The sequence below is a fragment of the Vicugna pacos genome, chromosome 18 (assembly GCF_048564905.1).
Source record: "Vicugna pacos chromosome 18, VicPac4, whole genome shotgun sequence".
Lineage (NCBI taxonomy): Eukaryota > Metazoa > Chordata > Mammalia > Artiodactyla > Camelidae > Vicugna > Vicugna pacos.
Genome location: NC_133004.1, coordinates 19,986,958 through 20,005,143, shown reverse-complemented (window position 1 = coordinate 20,005,143; position 18,186 = coordinate 19,986,958). Strand labels below are relative to the sequence as shown.

The 18,186-nt window shown below is 47.6% G+C and overlaps 1 protein-coding gene across 5 annotated transcripts in view; it reads left to right on the top strand.

Annotated features, from left to right (window-relative positions):
* IFT140 (intraflagellar transport 140) overlaps positions 1 to 18,186 on the top strand; it is a 69,875-nt gene that overhangs the window by 1,006 nt on the left and 50,683 nt on the right. For 3 of the 5 annotated variants that reach the window (XM_072942377.1, XM_006204391.4, XM_072942374.1), the window contains exons 2-9: positions 3,296 to 3,473; positions 6,155 to 6,376; positions 11,965 to 12,086; positions 12,246 to 12,388; positions 14,130 to 14,305; positions 15,248 to 15,339; positions 15,774 to 15,880; positions 16,427 to 16,572. In XM_072942377.1, coding sequence (XP_072798478.1) covers positions 3,327 to 3,473; positions 6,155 to 6,376; positions 11,965 to 12,086; positions 12,246 to 12,388; positions 14,130 to 14,305; positions 15,248 to 15,339; positions 15,774 to 15,880; positions 16,427 to 16,572 — 1,155 coding nt within the window. In that variant the 5' untranslated portion in view covers positions 3,296 to 3,326. Of the gene's footprint in view, positions 1 to 3,125; positions 3,205 to 3,295; positions 3,474 to 6,154; positions 6,377 to 11,964; positions 12,087 to 12,245; positions 12,389 to 14,129; positions 14,306 to 15,247; positions 15,340 to 15,773; positions 15,881 to 16,426; positions 16,573 to 18,186 lie in introns of those variants that run through there. The other 2 variants (XM_072942375.1, XM_072942376.1) reach the window with 2 other exon arrangements.

Below are 18,186 nucleotides of genomic sequence, written 5' to 3'. Positions count from 1 at the left end.
CTAGCGCCTGTCCTCATGCCCCTCCACTCAACCCCCATTGCCTCTGAGTCCTTCCGGTTCCCTCCCACAGCATCTCCAAGCAGTAATGCAACTGAAGTTATCCTTATTTTCACGAACCGCTCAGTTGAGAGACCTTAACAGGTTCTTTCCCAAAAGCTGATTTGGCGGAGGCGTAAAGATGTTGGACAGCTGGGAGTGACAGGAGCAAATCGGTGGGAACAAATGGAAATTTTTTCTCTTTTCCTCAAAGTTTATTTATTTGCCAAATCGTTGTGTGTTTTAGAGACCCCGAGTTTGTTTTAAGGAAAGGAAATAGACTTGTTTCTGAACTGATGTAATTAATAGATGCCATGAGCTCACGATTTTATTGTTAGTCATCGCTCCTCCTTGTGTTTACTTTGGTAACTTTTCTTTTGTAATTATGCAGATAATACTTATCCATGGTAGAAAAATGTTAAAACACAAGTGAAAAGAATGATGAAGTCATACATTGTATAAAAATGGATTCATTTGCCCTGGCCTTAACCCACTTTTTACAACTAACAAAACATCAAAAACATCGTTCCTTGCTAATAAGTATCTTCATCAGGAATTCTCATATCCTGACCTATTCTGTGGAAGGCACTGTTCTAAGAGCTGGAAATGTTCTGGTGGTCCCTTACCCTATGGGGCGGATAGTCTGGTAGGGAGTAGAGAATGGTCAGTCAAACACACATTTGCAATAAAGTCTAAACGCAGCAATAGAGAAATACAGGGTTCTATGGGGACACTGGGCAGAAGCACTGAACAACCAAAAAATCAAGTCTGAGAGCTCCCTGGAGGAAAGGAGGCTTCCTGATTTCCCAGAGCAGGGGTGTAGGGAAGAGAGCCTTCCTCCAGGCAAGAAGAAAGTAATTTAAAGATCTTTTAGTACACTTGCTTATTACAAAGTGATGTTTGAAATCAAAGAGAGGAAATCTGGTTTAACTCTGTCAAATGCTATTCTAACTCCTTCTCCATCATTTCAATAAAATTAACATGTTATTCATTTTTCCAAGGCATATTTACACAAAGTAAACTTGTTAAATATGAATAAGAATTTCCAATATCCCAGAATGGAGACTCTGGGTTGGCTGCAATACATTAAAACCCACTTTCAAAGGTTTCCTTGCTGCATTAAACTGCCCAGTTTTTAACCTGATGTGCCTCATTGTCATTGGCTTTCTGTGAATGTTTGCATGAAGACTCTAATCAAGGAAGCCAGAGCCCTGACCAGTGTAGATGCCCCCTAAGTGCTGTATGTGCAGGAGGCCTCCAGATCCTGCCTTCTCCCCTGATCCCAGGCCCCCACCCACCCTGCTCCTCCTGCCGGTGCCCGGGTGCTCTACCACGAGCCCTGAAGAGGCTCTTCAGTTTGTGGTAGTGAGTTTAGTATTCAGGGTCTATGTTCATAAGAAAAAGATAAGCATTTGAAATGTGACTGTACCCATGTGCCTTCTAGCTTCTTGAAGAACCAAGTTTCTGTCTCTAGACCCAACCTGGCTTCCTCTGATACAACTATTGTTAAAAGCAAATGGCATAGTCCATTCCCTACTCTAGTGATAGAATTTTGCAGGTGCTGGATAGTTTTTTTTCCAAAATTTGTTGTTGTGGTTAAATGTAGATAATATACAATTTACTATTTTAGCCGTTCGTAAGTATATACAGTTCAGTGGTGGCATTAAGTACATTCATGTTATTATGCAGCTGTCACCACCATCCATCTCCAGAATTTTTTTTCATTTTCACTCACTGAAACCCTGTATACATTAAATTCTAATTTCCCAGCCCCGCCTCCAGCAGGCTGTGACAACCACCAGTCTACTTTCTGTCTCTCTGTGACTGACGATTCTAGGTACCTTGTGCAAGTGGAGTCATACAATATTTGTTCTTTTGTGTCTGGCTTATGTCACTTAGCATAATGTCTTCTAGGTTCACCCATGTTGTAATGTGTCAGAATTTCTTTCCTTTTTAAGGCTGGATAATATTCCATTGTATGAATATACCACATTTTGTTTATTCATTCATCTGTCGATAGACATTTGGGTTGTTTCCACCTTTTTGTTCTGAAGGATGCTGCTATGAATATTGTGTTCAAATAGCTGTTCAAGTCCTTGCTTTCAATTCTTTGGGGTATATATCCAGAACTGGAATTATTGAATTATGTGGCAATTCAATGTGTAATATTTAGGGAACTGCCAGATTGTTCCGCAGCATCTGCACCATTTATACTCCCACCAGCAATGCACAAGGGTTCCAATTTTTCCACATCCTCACCAACACTTTTTACTTTCTATTTTTCTGATAATACCCATTTGATATTACCCATTTGAAGTTGAACAGTTTTAAAGATAGCAAACTAACTCACATATCATCTCTTCCCTGCTAACTGGCCTCCCCAAACTGACTCCAGGATTTGAAAACGTGGGCAGTCATCAGACTGTCATTCCATTCTCCTTCCCGCCCCTCCTATAAAGGGACAGTGTGCACATCTTTTCCAGGAAAGAAAAAAATATTTTAAGTTCATGTAACTAATGAAGTTCTATTTCTCCTCAGTTGCTATAGCTTCGCTTTCTTGACTCTCTGACAAATGAGTCCTTTTGCTGCTGCCACCTCAGTGGAAGGGAGAGGCAGCCTGAGTTTTCATGCTCACTCAGAAATTGAAAAAAAAAAGAAAAAAAATGAAGGAAAAAAAAAAAGAAATTGAGCACTAGGTTTTCCCATACATTTCTCTTTCATGAAGCAGTTTTCTTTCTTTTTGTTTGAAAATTTTGCTGAAAGAGGAGTTAGAGAAATATAAATTGTCCTTATTATGATTGGAATAAAAATGATCAAGGAGGGTGGGCATAGCTCAGTGGTAGAGCATGTGCTCAGCATGCGCAAGGTCCTGGGTTCAATCCCCAGTACCTCCATTAAAAAATAATAATTAAAAATAAGTAAATAAATAAACCTAATTACCTCCCTCCCCACCAAAAAAATTATCAAGGATTACACATACAGCCTAGGCCTCAGGGTTTTCTTTATTGTCTTGATGGCAGTATGTGTTACTGTTTTCCATCATGCCAGATATAATCCCTTGCTTCTAATCACATATTTTTTTTTCCCAGTGAAGATCTCTTCCACCTAAAATTGCCTGCATCGGTCTGAAGGGGCATTTATAAGTTGCTGAGTGTCTTATGCTTGTAGGTTTGTGATGATTCTGTTTCCTAATTCTCTGTCTAGTTGTTTTGTTTGTCTTGTTGAAAACCAACAGGACTTGGTTGTTTTTCCCCTGCAGATTTCAGCCCTGACCGGGTCTGAGTTTCATCATGGCCCTCTATTTTGACCACCGCATAGATGCCCCAGACTCAGTTGGATCTCCCTCTCACATTACTTGGCACCCTGTTCACCCATTCCTGGCAGTCGCTTCTGTCAGCACGACCTCGGGTGGCAGTGTGGATATATACCTGGAGCAGGTGAGTAGGAAAGAAACAATTCTGACTTCAGTGGCCTCTGGCTCTTATCTCTCTTTTGTTCTTGTGTGTGTGTGTGTGTGTGTGTGTGTGTGTTCTCACTGAGGCCAAATTCCCAATATTGTAAAAGCCCTATTATGTGAATAATTATTTTACCCCTGCTATTTAGTCTGGGAGACATATTTAGGAATGCTTAAGACAGATTCCACAATCAAGTCCCAGTCCCCAACCAGAAATGGCCCCTCAGTGTCGTCTGTCCATCCTGATCCAGCCTCCTGTCAGCTCACATTGGCTATTTGACACTATTCGTTTCCAGTAGCTGCCATAACAAAAGACCACAAATCGGGTGGCTTGAAACAACCAAAATGTATTTTCGCATGGTTCCAGAGGCCAGAAGTCTTGCACAAGGGGCGGGCAGGGCCTTGCCCTCTCTAAAAGCTCTAGTGGAGGATCTGTTCTGTGCTCTGTATTCGCTTCTGGTGACTGCCAGCCATCCCCAGTGTTCCTCAGCTTGTACCTGTATCACTCCTGTCTCTCCCTCCATCATCACACAGCCATCTCCTTTGTGTGTCCATGTCTCTTTCCTCTTCTTATAAGGACACCAGTCATGTTGGATTAGGACCCACCCTCATGACCTCATCTTAACTTGATCATCTGCAAAGACCTTATTTTTAAATAAGGTCATATCACAAGTACCAAGGCTAGGACTTCAACATATTTTTGGGGGTGCACAATTCAACCCATAACAGAAACTTTCTAGAAGCTCCTGAAACCTCTAGCACTACCCTCCCAAATTCTTGTGTACCTCCTGCTTCACCAAGAAAAACAGATTTCCTTCCCTACTCACCCCTCCACCCTCTGCAGTCTCGCTGTCACTCCGGTAAGTTCAACCAAGCTTGAATTCATCAGCGACATCTGCATAACACACCCCATGGGTCCTTATCCCCTCTCTGCACGGTTCACACTCTTGTGAGGTCCTCCAGAGAGCACACCTGGAACTCCAGGGGGCTGCCCTCCCCCCTGCCTCCTCCAGGCCTCCCAGCTGTCCTCTTCCAAACCTGACTGCCGTCAGCTCATCTCAGAGCCTGTCCAAGCCCTTTCTCCCTCTGTCTCCTCCTCCTCCTGAGACTGGTTACTGTATCAGTAGATGACTTACTGGCCTATGGCTCTAGCCTGTAAGTACCCCCCTGCGCTGCAGATGTAGGAATCCAGCTGTCCATGGGCTGTCTCCTGGGTGTTTTAAACAGACCCCATTGTCTACGTGACCAAAAAAAGACTGAACTTTGCCCTACTCGTGCCCTGCCCCACATTTCCCTGCAAAGGCTTAGTGTTGGGACCTCCTGTCTCAGTGAAAGTCATCACCCTTAGTCCAGGTGCCTAGAGTGGGGCCTGGGAATGACAGTGACTCCCCTCCCCTGCCTTGAACCCACCACCAGATTTTTTTAGTTTACCCCTTTTCCTCTGGCAAACCAGCACAGCCTCCTCCCTGCAGCAGCCCACAACCCCCACCCAGCAGCAGAGGCATCTTTTGGAATCAGAGATGGAATTGCTCCCTACTGCCGCATTGCTCTTTCAGTGAGGACAGAAATCCCAGACGGGGCCCCAGTGCCTGCCTCACGTGTGGTCTCCTCCTTCCATGCTGCAGACACATGGGCCTCCCCCCTCACTCCTCCCACTGTGCCCTCCACCCGGGACACTCTTTCTTGACTTTTTTGCCTAATTAGTACCTTAATCCTCCGGTTGAAAGAGGCTCAGTGGGCACTTCCTGAGGAAGCCCTTCCCTCATCACCACGTGCACGAGGGCAAACCCTCCTGATGTGCTCACTGTGATCTCCTCTGGGACACAGGCCAGTCTTTGGCCCCAGTGCCACTCACAGTGTCGCCCAGCTGTTTTGATGTATAGTCCTCCCTTTTGGGAGTCACAGAAATCTCCAATATGTATTAAAAATTGCTCTTTAAGATAAATATTATTAAATTCCAAAATAATAGCATTTTTAGATACATTTTAACATTTAGAAAAAACTTAAAATAGGCCATGACTGTCACTATGGTTTCCTGTGTTTCTAATTGGCACAAAGAAAGCTTAGAGATTTTGAAATAATGATTTATTGGATGATAATAAGGTCACAGAAATAGCAGATATAACTGGAGATTGCTAGAAAGAACTCAGTAGAAGTGCTGAGAAAAAACTGAATTAATCTCTGAAAATACACAATTTATACCCTAAAACTACTGCCTTAGAAAATTCTAGAAAACACAAGACTATATAAGCACTTATTCCATTAGCTGTCAGAGCAGTGACATCATCACACATCACAGAGCTTCTGGAAAACTCCACCAAACACTCCTGAGAGAATGAGAGTTAATAAGACAAAGCATATCTTTGAATCATTCTGAAAATGACCTTGGCCCTGCAGACCCCAAAAAGGTCCTCAGGGTTGCCTAACCACACTTCGAGAATCTTGGGTTGACCCACTTCACGTGCTGGCCCACCACTTGTTTTTGTAAATAAAGTCTTATTGACAAGCTGATCAGTGTGGTCAAATGAATGTTTCTATGAAAATTAAGTTACTATTTCCTTAATAAACAGCTCTTTATATTTTGTAGCCAGTGTCATTCCACTGACTGGGTTCTTAGAGTATCTGCCACTCCCTGTAACCAGGGCCTTACCTCGTCTGTCGCAGGGTGATCACGTGCCGGAGACACATATGGAGAGGGCGTTCCGGGTTACCTCCCTGTGCTGGCACCAAACGCGGCTGATTCTGGCTGTGGGCTGGGAGACAGGAGAAGTGGTCGTGTTTAATAAGCAGGACAAGGAGCAGCACGTGGTCCCCCCAACGCACACCGCCGACATCACCGTCCTCAGCTGGAGCCCCAACGGGAACTGCCTCGTGTCGGGGGACAGGGTGAGCAAACACACTGCGATGCCAGTTTCACACCTCTGCACTGCCCTGTCCATGCTCTCAGGGACCCAGAAGGCCATAAAAGACCCAATTATTAGAAATGTGTGGTTGCCAAATTCAGCTGATATTTTACTTTATTTATGGAGGTACTGGGGATTGAACCCAGGACTGGGAGCATGCTAAGTATGGGCCCTACCGTTGAGATATACCCAACCCCCAATCTGTAATTTTTACAATGAACGTTTCCAGGTAACTGCATTCATAAAGATGGGTTGGTGCCTCAGGTATTGCCGCCTTAATGGTGCCCCCGAACCCTCACTTCCCTGAGTGCTGCATCATTGCCCAGGAGTCCCTGGTCCTGTTTGTCTGGCCTGGGACTTCCTAAACAATTTGCCCCCATGGGACACTTGGTGGTGTCCGGAGATATTTTTTGTTGTCACGGTGGTGGGGTGGGGGCTTCTACTGGCATCTAGTAGGTGGAAGCCAGACACAGTCCTACAATGCATAGGGGCAGACCCCACAGCAGAGAATTATCCAGCCCAACCTGTCGACAGTGCTGAGGTTGAGGAACCTGGTCTAGACCTAATTTGACTCACAAATTATAGCAGAAATTTTACCATGTGTTTATTTTGCATGTGTAAGATAACACGTTTACATTTTCAAAGTTCAAAAAGTATGGAGAGGTGTATATACTGTGAAAAGACACCCCCCCAGCCCAGCACCCACAGCTCCCTCAAGTCCCTCCTGAGTTTCTTCAGGTACGCACAGGAACGCACAAATGTATTCTTTCCCCAGCTTCCAATTTTGAAACATTTCAAACCTTCAGAGGAGTTGAAAGACTCATGTGAGGAACACCTACGTATGCTGCACATGGAGGCAGTGGTTGTTAACTGACTCATCTGCTCTCTATATATCCCTGTATTGTTGCCCTGGATATTTGAGAGTTTGTCGCAGACGTCAGACTGCACCCATAAATGCTTTGGCATCAACACCCTAAGAGCATCAGCACGTGTGGCTGTCACACTCAGGAGGGGTTAGTGTGCAGCGGTATCCACTGTGCAGTCTGTTCCCACTTCTCCCGCTGCCCCCGTGACATCTAAGCAGATCTGGTCCTAATCCAGAGTCCAGTCAAGGACCTCACATTGTGTTTGGCTGTCACTTCTTTAGTTTCCTTTAATCAAGAACTGCTCCCTGGGGGGAAAGTATAGCTCAAGTGGTAGAGTGCATGCTTAGCAGGCATGAGGTCCTGGGTTCGCTCCCCAGTACCTCCATAAAGAAAGAAAGAAATAAGAAAACCTAACTACCTCCCCTCAAAACAAATAAAGTGCAAAAAAACAACTACACTCCAACTTTTTTTAATTAAAAAAAAAATTCCTGAGGAGTCCAGACTAGTTATTTTGTAGACTGTCCCTCGGCTTATGTTTGATTGTCCCCTCGTGACTGCCTTTCAGTTCGGCATTTTTGGCTGGAAATTGCACACAGAGGCTGTTGACTGCTTCCTGCTCTCCTCTCCATGTGAGCAGTGCCATCCCCTGCACACTGTTCTGTTCCGGCTCTCACTTTCTGCTGTATCTGCAGACCTTCCCGCCATAAACACAGAACCTCCTGGTTCTCTTCCAACCTGTTCTGTGTCGTATGAATGTGCCGTCGGTGACCTCCCCGGCCCAGTCAATAAATGGTTTCCCATCTTTCACTGAATAGTGACCCAGCAGCTAACCTCATGCTTCTGTCGTTCTGCGCGTGTGAAAGTTTAGAGAAATCCCTGGAGGTGGGAGACCGGGTCCAGGGTGTTTGGCAAGTGTTCCCGAACGTCCACAGGTCCACTAGCTCAACTAACCCATGAGCACATTTCCCCACAGAGTGTTGTATCCAGATTCAGAATTTTGCCTAGAAAAGTGATATCTCAGTCGTGTTCTAGTTTGCATTTCTCTTGCTGTTGAGGTTGAATATTACTTAGAAGAGCTTTTTATCCTTCCTTTCTGTTCATATCACTTTTCCACTATTCCATCTGTTTTTGTTCCTTTTTGGTGGATTTTTCTTCAGTTTTTCTGTTCAGTTCCCACCCAATGGCATTGCCCTGCCCCCAGGATCTTACTTCCTCTGCCCTCTGTCCCACCTCCCTGCTGTGGAATGCTCTGAAAATCCCCTACAGGAATAAAAGAATTCAAGATCCTTGAATTTCAGTATTCTCATCTTGACTGTATTAAGAAACAACCAACAAAGTAGATGACTGTGGCATGAAGTGAAGCCCAGGTGTTTGCTGACCAAGTCTTGGAGTCAGAACATTTATGAACAGAAATACCTAGTCCTTCTCTAAGAAGATCTCAGATCATGCTGGTCCTAATTTAATACTGGACTCAGGCAGGAAGAGAAATAATAACCAATGAACAAACACTCTCAGGGCACCAACCTCTGAGACGCCTTCTCCGCAGGCTTGGCCGAGGGTCTTCTCCACTCTTCCATCAGAGACCCTGCTTTGCTTACAGTGCGTTTGGTTACAGGTAAAACCAAGCAGACGAGCTGAGGTGGGAAGACACATAGTTTGAGGCAATTGGACTGTCCCCTGGACTCTAGGGACAGGAGCACAAGCTGGCTTCTGGACGTCTGGAGCCATGAGTGAGGCGTCTGCTGCCAGCTTCAGCCTCTCGGTACTACTACCTGCACAGCCATCTCTTCCTGGTGCCATTCCAGCAGGAGGCCGAACCCCTAGCTGCCAGAAACAAAGGAGTCCATCAGTTTCACTACTAAAGATGCCCGTCCTTCCTTCTCTGTCTCAAGTCCAGCTCAGGCCACATCCCCACACATGCAACCACCCTCAGGAAAGGGAGGAGGGGCAATCCCTAGAAATGGACACCAGGTAAACACTAGGTCAGTGGAGGAGAGGGGAGGGTGTTAACATGGACCAGTTCTCATTTCCCTGGTGTCTACCCACTGGGCACAAGCCAAGGGTGAGAAGCAGGTGCACCTGCACATCAGAGCATGTCGGTTCCTAATTTCTGAGATAAACTATCGAGGAGCCAGTCCTGTGCAGTGACTGTGCATCCCGACAGTCATATCTGCAACCTGCCCTCACACCAGTACGTTTCACTCCTGCTCCGCACGGGGGCTGGTTTTCCACCCAAGGGTGAGATGCTCTCACTTTTCCTTAGAGTCCCACTGTATAAGGTTCTGCTGAATGAAGTAACGTGGAAGGAATGGCAGATGGCAAAAAGACAGCTTTGACCACAAAGGATTGCCCCATGGGAGTAGTGAGATATGCAAAAACTACTGAGAATTTAGAGGGCGGCAAGCAGGAAGCTCTGCGCAGACAACGCTCAACTGTTTGTCTGCTCTGCTTGGCAGTTACATGTCTACCTAGTTAACTAGAGACCTAAGGTAGCCTCCGGCGACTTCCCCTCCTCGTGTGTCTGTCCTTGTGTCAGAACAGGGGTCTGCAGTCATCTGACTGAGCAAAAATCACTGCTCCAGGGGTCCAGGGGCTCTGAACACTTGCATCCTTGATGTCTTCCCCAGAACAACAGCCTAGGAATCTGGGCGTGCTAAGTGTGTATGGTTCTGTTCAGGAACCTGAAATGTTGTCAGTTAGAAACTTGTACATGCTTATAAAATATAGAACCAGTTTTTGTGTTAAAGAAATTAAGTGCTGTATGATTGCATTTGACGGGCAGAGAAGAGGACCATCCCCACAGGTGCTGTGTGCACTAAAACAGATGGGGCCCTGCTGCAAGGTCCTCTCAGGAGGAGGCTGGGCAGCGGTGGAAGGAAACCTCACTTCTGTCCTTGTGTGTGTGGAGCTCATTGTGCAAGCAGTATTTTTTAATGTTCTTTTAAAAATAACTTCTAAACACAAAGAAACCAGTAATGTTTTTATTCTTGTCTTTATCAAGCTGGCAAAGTCAAGAAAAATCTGTTTAATAATATACTGTTCAAATTCTATGAGTACTTGTGTTCCATACTATTTCTGATCTTACATACTTTTCATAGAGGTTCACTGTACAATTTGCTTTTTTAAGGCTGACATTATTTGAAAATCATATTTTTACATACAATAAAGTGATGTTACCCAGCATGTGAGGATACTGGAATGAAAGCTGCTTGAAAGAAGGATGGGCAGATGACTTCACTGTCTATTAAAATGCCCACTGATGCCCTGAGCAGGAAACATGCCTTGAGGAACACTGTGGCATCAAAGCAAAAGAGCCGCAGGTTTTAATGGAAATAGTGCCATTTGGCAACACTTCGCTCCTGTCCCCCTCAGAAACCCTCCTGGACCAACTCTAGGGGCATAATCTCCTTGACTTGAGCTTTCCCAGCACTTGTCTGTGCCGTTGCCTTGAGATTTTGAGGACTTCGAAAGTGAATATACAGTACACATGGCTTTCAGATCTTGGCTTCTATTGGTTTCCTCCAATAAAAGGAACCAGGGCTCCCTGGAGAAATGGCTGATTCTAGGACGGGGGCAGGACCATGCTCCCAGAGAATCTGGTGGTGCCAGGAGGGAAGGAGGTGCTCACAGAACCCACAACACCTGGTGCATCACAGGGATGCAGGAGCAGCCGAGAGAGCTCCTGGTGGCCAAAGCTGGACCATTTGTGCATCAAAACAAATACAGTGATATTGGGTTATAACCCAAAGCAGAACATAAATATCCATGAGTCCATATTGATACAGATCTGTGATTTAATAAGTCAGTAAGTGGTGGAGAAGAGACAGATCTCGACAAATCTATGGAGACACTGCATCCTCAAGGAAGTGAGCCATGACTCCCTTCTCCTGCATGTGGGCTGTGCAGTGACTTCCTTCCAAACAGGACAGGCTGGAAGGGGGAAAAGAGGACAGTGAAGAAGTTCGCAGACATAATCTTAGCCGAGAGATCAGAGTCACTATCAGCAGAGCAGTCCCCTGATAGATGTGTGGACAACAGCACTTCACCTCTAGTTTTCCTCCCAAACCATGCCGTCAACAATGAGAAAAACCTCAGACAAATCCTACGGGAGGGACGTTCTACAGAATCCCTGCCCAGTCCTCCTCAGCACCATCAAGACATCAAAACCAGGAAAGTCTGAGACACTGTCCCAGCCCAGAGCAGCCCAGGGAGGCGTGATGCCCAGATGTCTGTGGGGCCTGGATGGGGTCCCGGGTCAGGAAGAAGCAGGGAGATGTGAAGAAGATACCAACTTTAGTTAGTATAGTGCACCAGTTGGCTCACTAATTTGGAGAAATGTAGCATGGTGACATTAGATCAATAATTGGAGAGGCTAGGTGTTGGGTATGGGACTTCTCTGAACTGTCTTTGCAACTTTTCCTTAAATCTGAATCTATTCCAAAATTAAAGGTTTGTTTAAAAAACTGAACGTGTGACACTGGTTTATCTTCAGGGAGTAAAGTTGAGGGGGGGCACATAGGAGAGTTTCTGGTTCCTTCGTTGAACACTTTTGAATTGTTTGTCTTTTTCATGGTGCATGTGTAGGAGCTTTGTAATTTAAAAGTTAAAAAAGGAGTAAGCACACGTGTTGCACAGTGTAACCCTGCCTTCCACCAGTCACCCCATAAGAATGTGCTTCCTCCCTATGTGGTGTTGGGTCTTCCAGCTTGGTGTCCTGTTTTTATGGAGGTTGGACCAAAGGGGTCGCATCCAGGGGGCACCCCTACTGAAGCACGAGTATGGGAAACACCTGACTCACTGCATCTTCCGGCTCCCCCCTCCCAGCCAGTAAGTAGCGCTCATGTGGCGGCTGGTGTCTGCACCCTTGGAGGGGCTGGCGGGGCGGTGTTGTGGCTCCTGATGCTGGGGGGGTCACTTTGGTAATTACACCACCTTCACCCAGGGAGCAGCAAGGAAGCCTGACTTCACTGTCCCTCTTGCTTCCAGGGACCTTGTTCAGTTGGCGAAGGCGGCTGTGAGTGGTGATGAGAAGGCCCTGGACATGTTTAACTGGAGGAAAAGTGGCTTTGGAAGTTTCCTGAAAATGAGATCTCAGGACGACCTCTCATTCTTTGTCAGCCTGACGGACGGTGAGACTCGGGGTGGGATTCTGGGACACTGGGATTTCAGGGTAGCTGGGAAAGATTAAAAACAAATGGATGGTGTTTCTGCATAAAATCACAGGCTGGCACTCCCAGAGGGACACGTTAGCCAGTTTCTTGTAGTTTTTTTCCCTGATATCCAAAGAATGGCTTCACCTTGACCCGAATGAGACAAATGGAGCTTTATTGGCGTTTGAAGGTTTTTCATGATGAGGTGGTCAGTGTGCAGCACCAGACGGGACAGACACCCCTGGTTGCGTCCTGTTGTCGAGCCTGTGTCGTCGTGGGGCACCGCCTCATGCCAGGTGCTCAGCTCTGCTCTGGGATGGGATGGGAGCAGGACATGCTGGCTGGGTTTGCTTCCAGCCTGCAGATGTCAGTGCCGTCTGTCCTGATTTTGACACAACTTGTCCTTAGCATGTGTAGTGAGGCAGACGGCCCCACAGCAGCTGATAAACGCAACATGAAGTTCAGGGAAATAGTCTTTCACATTCACAAGAGATGTGCACAAGTGCATGTCCACTGCGGGAAAGAGGCTGAAGAAGGGTGGCTGCACAGAGGTGATGAGGTTCGAGGACGTTGTCACCATGTAGCTTAACTGTGACAGGTGACAACTGGGAGTGGCTGGGGGGCTTTTGTCTATTTAAAAATAAAGAAACCTTGCGTCTCTGGAGGTAAGGAGATGCAGCTGCAGGAGGAGACTTGGATGTGGCCCCAGGAGGAACATGGAGTGGGCCCAGCACTGTTGGGGTGGCTGGGAGGGGAGACCAAGGGCCAGGTGCCCTCAGGAAGGAGAATCGAGGAAATGGGGTGGGAAAGACATGCAGGAGATGCTGAGTGCACAAGGGTGTGTCCACCCACCCCAGGGGAGGGGGTGGGGCACTGACGAGCCCGGCTCCGTAGTGGGTGTCAGTGCGTCCCCTCAGTCGGGAGCAGTGCATCTCAGTGGCTAATTAACCCACGTCTTTAATGCATAAAATGGGCCAAATTACAATACCTGCCTCAAGAGCACACTGGAAATGATAGCAGACTCAAGCCTGTCACAAACATGTGCTGAGTAAATACCAGGTATTGTTATGGTTCACTTCTAGATGACCTGGACCTTCTCAGCTTAATAAGAACCCAAGTTGTCCATTGGGACTGAGGTGGGAGGGGTCCAGAGGGTGAGGATGCTCCTGAGGGCAAAGGAGATGAATCACATCTGAGACCTCCCAGAGGTCCCATCCCCTGTGCTCAGAAGCCTGAAGAGGACCCGGGAGGTACACGAGGGGCGGGCAGGCTCAGGCAAGGTCCAGAAATAGAAGTCCAGCCCAAGAGATGCCCTGAGGCTTAGATGAGGGCCTGTGGAGGGAAGCAGAGTGTAGACAAGACGTTGACCAATGCAACGTGGGACAGAGGGCACAGGGTGGCTGCAGGAGGGGTCACAGTTGAGGACCTCAGCATATAGCCGATAGATGTGCACTTCGTGTTCGAGGACCAGGACAAACTGTGTGGAGGAGGCGAGCCAGGAGGATCGGAGCCCTCTGAAGTGGTTGGGGGAGGACTGGCAGGGGTGCTGGGGTCAAGGTCAAGGCTGAACTGACCAATGAGACAGCTCATTTCAGAGGTGGCTGCCTGTGAGGTCACGTGCCATGTTGTTAAAACGTTGCACTTGTAAATGGTTATAATGAAGGTGTTTTATTTGAAAATGTCCCTAAGTGGACAGAAAGGACTGACCCTTTTCCCCCAGGGACTGTGCACTACATGGACGAGAAAGGCAAGACGGCCCAGGTGGCGTCGACCGACAGCTCTGTCCAGATGCTGTTCTACATGGAGAAGGGAGAGGCGCTGGCGGCAGTCACAGAGAGCCTGCTGCTGTGCCTGTACATGGTGACACCCGACGGCAAGGCCGAGGAGATGATGAAGGTGTGTGGGGCCGGGGCCGGGGTCATCAGCTCCTCTTGCCAGCCTCACCCACCCCTTGGCTGAGTTAAGGAATCCGTATTTCAGGGCTGCTGACAGAGCTTTAGTACCTCATTTATCGTGCACAGTAGGGGAGCCGCAGAAGGAAGAGGCCTTCCTAGAGCAGCGGGAGAAGGAGTGTGGGGGGCCCTGGGTTCCCCATGCGGTGGGGACACAAGGGCAGGGAAATCCAGCCACGTGCAGGCTGCATTCGAGGGCCTGGGGGGTTGTCATCAGTGTCTCTTCCACGACACAGCTTCTGGCCCACATGTGCGCGTTGCTTTACCCAAGACGTGGGTGACAGTCACAACTGAGTATGCCCTGCTGTCCCCGAGGGAGCCTCTTGCTCACTCACGGGAGGATGCCCGAAAGTGCCAGGGTGTTGGGTCCTGGTCTCACAGTGCCTGCAGCTCCCTGAGGACTGCTCGCGCCACCCTCCTGCTTATTTCTTGGTATATACCGGAAGATTCCATGATTCTCAGAGGACTCTGAACCTTCTCTAAGATGCTCCTGTAGATCGCGGGGGGGGGGGGTCAGTGTTTGTGGGGTCATTTGTGCACCTCTGTCTACACAGGGGTTGAAATGTGGTCACTGAGTCCTGTGGACCTAGGTTCAAATCCCTCCTCAGCCCCTTGCTGGCTGGTGAGCCCTGGGAGGTTTGCTGTGCACATGGGGTGTAACGGCTGCCTCGCCATGCACTGGGTACCCGCTGTCATCAACCATTTAACATGCAAATCGTCGTTGCTTTGGCCTCAAAAGCTGGGGCTGCCTTTCCAGGTGTCCACCTCTACCCTCCCTCCCTCCACTTGGTGAGTCTCCACGAGGTCACTACAGATCAGAGTCCTGTACAGGAACACGGTCTCAACAAGAGTGACATGCTCTGTCTGGGTTGTTTTTGCCGTGCAGGTGAAGTTGAGTGGGAAGACTGGTCGCTGGGTAGACATCGCTTTGATCGAAGGCAGCCTTCTCGTGACCGCTGTAGGGGAGGCGGTCCTCAGGTGAGAGCCTGTGATTTAAGATTCTGCCCAGAACAGTCTCTTGAGTAAACTTTTTATTGGAGTGTAACATACATGTAGAAAAACACACAAATTATGGTGCCCTGTTACCAACCACACACATCCACATGGCCTGGTATAGATGGAATCCATGCTAATGTGCTCTCGTGTCCACTTGCTGTTCAGAGGTTCTCCTGTGTTATTGGGGGTGGTTGGAGTCCTTTGTTCTCATTGTGACCTGGTGTCACACAGGAACCCTCTGTTATTAACAGCTGCTCCCTTTGACTGTGAACAGGGCATAAATGGGGTAACGCCAGGCTTTTCTCACCAGAGTTCCTGATTTTTAAAATTTGCTCTGCAGGTTGAAGAAGACTCTCGGAGCTGAGGGAGACACACTAACACAGGCCCCTTGGGGGGCTTTCTTCCTTGTGTTGTAGGTTCTGGGATTTAGAAAGAGGAGAGAATTACATACTGAGTCCAGAGGAGAAGTTTGGTTTTGAAAAAGGAGAGAATATAAACTGTGTTTCTTACTGTAAAGTCAAAGGTGAGACTTCCTGGCATGAGAGAGAGAGAAAGAGCCCACCTCAGGCTCTGCTCTGGGCTGCATGATGATTACATGGAACTAGGGGCTATTCAGGAGAACGGAACCTCAATTACAGCTATGGCGGCCGCTCGGATGTAGGAAATATACATATATGTGCACACGTACACACACGCATGCACACACAGGACAGAAAGACTAGGAGACACATAAGAGAAGCACTGATTTTCTGCCCGTGTTCTCCGTGCTGCCTGGCACTGGATAAGCAGCACTGAGTGGGCAGTCAGGCTTCTCTCTCATGGAAGCCAGAAACCAGACGGCAGACAGCACCACCACCCCATCTGCGTGTGTGTACGCGTGCGCGCGCACACACACACACACACACACACACACACACACACACACACACATTACCTGCAGTGGTGAAGCCAGAGAGGCTGGAGAGTTACTGGATGGAGGCGCCAACGGCTGGTGTTTCAGAGGAGGGAGCTTACTACTGTTTTCATCCCTTTTTAGTTCAAGTAACGTAAACTTTGTCTTTACCTGTAGGTCTTCTGGCAGCAGGTACTGATAAAGGACGAGTGGCCATGTGGAGAAAAGTGCCCGGTGCCCAGAGTGGTGGAGGGGTGGAGGGCAAGGACAGGTGGACCCTTCAGACCCCCACGGAGCTTGAAGGAAACATCACACAGATAAAGGTACACTGGACGGGGTGTTGGATGCACAAAAGTAGAAGCGGTCGTGGGCTTTGAACCTGGTTGTGTCAGCTATTCAACTTAGGACAAAAAAAGGCAATAAAATATTTTTAAAGGCCTTTTGGATTTCAGAGCTGCAGATAAGGAATTGGGGATCTGTAGTGATCTGTGTTTATCTATTTCATCTATCTACCCATCCTTATATCTCTATCATCTCTTTATCTTAAAAACAGCTTCATTGAGATATATGACATAACATGGGTTTTAGTCTACTCAGAGTTTTGCCCAACCCTCACAAGAGTAGAACATTTTCATCACCCCAGAAAGAAATCTATCCCCATTGGCAGTCACTCCCCATCCCCCCAATCCCAGCCCTATGCAGCCATGAATCTACTTTCTGTCTCTGTGGACTTGCCTGTTCTGGACACTTCATATAAGTGAAATCATACAATATGTGGCCCTGTATGAGTGGCTTCCTTCATTTGGCATAATGTTTTTAAGGTTCATCCATGTTGCAGTATATAGCAGTGCTTTCGTCCCTTTTCATGGCTGAATAATATTCCAGTATGTGATTTCCCCCTCCCCCCCTTTCCTCCGTTGATGGGCATTTCAGTTGCTTCCACTTTTGGACTTTTATGAATAATACTGCCTTGAACAGTTATATACAAGCTTTTGTGTGAATGCGTGTTTTCATTTCTCTTGGGTGTTTGGTTCTTCTTTTATGATTTCTGTCTCCTTATTGAGAGTCGGTGTTTGGTGTATCATACCTTCCTTCATGTCCTTGTAGGTGGTTTCCTTTAGTTCTTTAAATGTGTTTATGGTGGCTACTTGGAAGTTTTCATCTGTTAAGTCTGACATCTGGGCCCCCAGGGCAGTTTCAATTGTTTTCTTGCATGTGGATCATATTCTGTTTTGCATGGCTCTTAACTTTTTGTTGAAACCTGGTCATTTCAGTTAAATATTGTATCAGCTCTGGGACACTGACCTTCCTGCCCTGCCACCACCTGCAGGACGCATTAGCTTGTTTACTCGTCTGGTGACCAGCCAGACCATTGTTGTGCCCCTCTTTCCCCTGCAGTGGGAAGCCTCTGCCATTGTCTTCCGAGGGCCCAGCCAGCCATGTGCACAGTCACCCAGGGATGCCGGTAGTTCACGGTCCTTTCCCTGATCTCTCTGTTCAGCTTTCTGCTTCGGTTGGTATCTCAGTGTCAGGCTCCCCTGATTGCTGGCTGGTTGCTCTCTTGTTTTGAACAATACCTTGGGGCATTGCTGGCTCCACATGCTGGTCCAGGTCCATTTGGACGAGGTGGTTTCTGATCCCAGGGTGGCTCCTCCTCAGTATCCCTTTCCCCAGTTCCCTCTGCTGAGCTGTCGCTGGCGCCCAGCTTGTTGCTCTTGTGAAGTTTCCACCCTCCTCTTAATGCTCAGCCCCTAATCCCCACTGTTCCCAGGCACATCCTGAGGCTGGGACTTGCCCACATTGGTTTCAAATAAAGTCATTTCTGTTGAGGTGCAGCCTGTTCTTATGGACTGCCTTCCCCCTCAGGAAGAAATCTCTGGGTCACTGCTCCAGAGCTTGGGAGTGAGGTGAGTGGCTGGCTTTTTGAGGGGACACCC